This window comes from Numenius arquata, chromosome 2 (genome assembly GCF_964106895.1).
Source record: "Numenius arquata chromosome 2, bNumArq3.hap1.1, whole genome shotgun sequence".
NCBI classification, from domain to species: Eukaryota; Metazoa; Chordata; class Aves; order Charadriiformes; family Scolopacidae; genus Numenius; species Numenius arquata.
This window is the reverse complement of record NC_133577.1, coordinates 3,332,562-3,335,534: the sequence shown is the minus strand read 5'-3', so window position 1 is coordinate 3,335,534 and position 2,973 is coordinate 3,332,562. Positions and strand designations below refer to the sequence as shown.

The 2,973-nt window shown below is 46.5% G+C and overlaps 1 protein-coding gene across 1 annotated transcript; it reads left to right on the top strand.

Moving 5' to 3' along the window:
- The first annotated feature begins 1,343 nt into the window (after positions 1-1,343).
- LOC141462627 (trace amine-associated receptor 5-like) lies at positions 1,344-2,375 on the top strand. Its single transcript, XM_074144600.1, has one exon. It carries the CDS (start codon positions 1,344-1,346, stop codon positions 2,373-2,375), a length of 1,032 nt encoding a protein of 343 aa, XP_074000701.1.
- The last annotated feature ends 598 nt before the right edge of the window (positions 2,376-2,973 follow it).

Genomic DNA, 2,973 nt, shown 5'->3' with positions numbered 1-2,973 from the left:
AAATATCACAAAATAGTCCAGGAGGCCTCCATGGGGTGAGGGTCACTGATGCCACAGGATGAGCTGGCATCGGCTGCGCCTTCTTGCAGGAACACCCAAAGAAAGAAAATCTACAGGCAAAATCTTCATCAGCTGAGCACTTGTGCATTTAAACTTCTTAGAAAATGGCAATTTTTGCCAAATACACAACAGTCCCTCTATGCCCCTAAGGTATTTTAGTCATCCGCAGGGACTCTCTCTCCATCTGCTTTATATGACGCCTCACACTTTCCGCTCGGGCAATAGCCACGTACTTAGAAAAGGATTTCATTGCACTGCAGTACGGCTCCCGATCCAGGAAAAGAGGTATTTCACTGTAAGTATCCCTGATTTAAAAGTTTATGGAAACACGATTAAGAGGTTTGCTATTATGTTTTGTTGTTGCTGGGAAGGGTGGGAAAGGTGGTAACAATTTCCAGCTATCCTACCAGTCATTTCAAGAAAAAAAAATACATACAGAAAAAATGTCGTGTGTTTAACTGTACCTGTCTTTCTGTAAAATATCATACCATTCAGTTTTCTGATTTATCAAGGACTGCTGGAATAACCCATTATAATCCATTAATATATTTCTTACCGTTCCAATTACAAATTAAATAACTTAAATAGCAATTTCACGAGAAAAAATAAGTAGCGATCTTTAGAGCATATAAAACCACGTCTGTTTGCCTTGCTGAATACTTACTTTATCAACATAACGGATATCCATATATATCCCCGTAGCCAGAACACTATAAAATGAGCAACTTGCCCTGAGGGGGCATCAGATATTATTTGTTTCCTAATAATCGCTTCACGGCTTCTACTTAATAAAACGAATCGTAACTAAATCGGAGCTTCGTTTCCAGGGAAGGTGAGGAGAACCAGTGTGCCGTTATACCAGAGCCAGCTTTCAAATCCCTTAAGGAGCTTTGGCTCGCGGTGCCTGTTACTCAGCACTGCTTTCCCTTCGAAGGCAGACGTTCCCTTCATTTATGTCTGGATTTGCTGCATCTCCTGCACTACTCGCTGTATCGGCTGAAGGAAAAAGCAAAATATAAAAAAACGATGCTGCAAAAATTGAACACGCTGATCTGAACACGTAGAACAGGCTCATTTTATTTTTCGCTTGAAAAATGGCAACTCTCCCATGGCTTTAATAAAAGTATTTGATGAAAAGACGTCTCTCCTTCCAACCTGCCTTTTTATGACTTTTTTTTCCAGGTGAGTCATTTGGCACCTCTGCTGGAAGGTGGATCCTTTCCCAGGCTGGTGGTGGCAGAGCCGGGGGGGGGGGGGGGGCAGTGGGACCTGGGCAGGCTGGCATGAGCTCAGCCCAGGGCACCGGTGCCCAGGAGGGGACACTCGTCACCTTCTGCTACGAGGCCAACGACTCCTGCTACAGGACCTCACACCCCTTTGGGGTCCAGCTGGCCATTTATCTGGCCTGTGCCTTGGGCACCCTGGTCACAGTGGTGGGGAACCTGCTTGTCATCATCGTTGTTTCCCATTTCAAAGCTCTGCACACCCCCACCAACCTCCTGCTCCTCTCCCTCGCCCTCGCCGACCTCCTCCTGGGGCTGACCGTGCTGCCTTTTAGCACCATCCGGTCCGTAGAGAGCTGCTGGTATTTCGGAGATGACTTCTGTAGGTTGCACACCTTTCTGGACACCCTCTTATGCTTGACCTCCATCTTTCATCTGTGTTTCATTTCCATTGATCGGCACTGTGCCATCTGCCACCCTCTGCTCTATCCCACCAAGTTCACCCAGAGAGTGGCCTGTCTTTACATCGGAGTGGGGTGGGCAGTCCCTATGGCTTATACCTCCCTCTTCCTCTACGCCAAAGCCATCGAAGAAGGCCTGGGCCGTTTTTTGCAAGAGGTGCCCTGCGTCGGTAGCTGTCAGCTGCTCTTCAACAAGCTCTGGGGGTGGTTGAACTTCCCGGTGTTCTTCTTCCCTTGCCTCATAATGATAGTTTTGTATGTAAAGATATTTACTGTGGCTAAAAGGCAAGCCAGGCTGATAAACAACACGAACAGGAGTATTGGGTCTCAGCTACACGTAGGAGCATCCAAGAGGGAAAGGAAAGCAGCAAAGACCCTCGGGGTAGCTGTAGGAGTCTACCTCCTGTGCTGGCTGCCCTTCACCATTGACACTATGGTAGACAGCCTTCTGGATTTCATTACCCCCCCAGTTTTGTTTGACATCCTGATTTGGTTCGCTTACTTCAATTCTGCCTGCAACCCCTTGATCTATGTGTTTTCCTACCGTTGGTTCAGGAAAGCTGTGAAACTACTCTTAACTCATGGGATCTTTTGTTCCAGGACATCTACGGTAGACTTGTACCAAGAATGACCAGAACCTTCATGTGCACTGTAGAAAATATTGTATACTCTATCACAACGTTTCTCATGAATATTCTTCACATCCACTTAGCTAGTATTTCTCTTCTTATTTTCTGTTTTTCTTAAAACAGATGGCTTGGGCAGATCCCAGGTTTATATTGACATGCTGTTGTTATATTGACTCACCTGCCACAACGTTTGTCCCAGCACACGTGCCTAATTAAAGTCTTGTGTTTGTTATTTGATGCTGACAAGCGTTCGAAAATTGGCTGTAATCAGCTATAAAGAGGAGCCTGCTCGTACTATTCCTTGGGTGTCCTAAAATGGTTGCTGCCTGTTTCTGAAGCGACTTTCTTCCCAGGCAATTGTCTTATTTTTACATAAAGCAAGTGGTGCTGATTTACAAAGTTATATAGGGTGTATGTGAGGGTGGTGAGACACTGGAACAGGTTGCCCAGAGAAACTGTGGCTGCCCCATCCCTGGAGGGGTTCAAGGTCAGGCTGGATGGGGCTTTGAGCAACGTGGTCTGGTGGGAGGTGTCCCTGCCCATGGCAGGGGGGTTGGAACTGGATGATCTTTAAGGTCCCTTCCAACCCGAACCATTCTA

Excerpts from the sequence above, each read along its gene's own strand:
- LOC141462627 (XM_074144600.1), top strand. The coding sequence starts at position 1,344 with ATGAGCTCAGCCCAGGGCACCGGTGCCCAGGAGGGGACACTCGTCACC.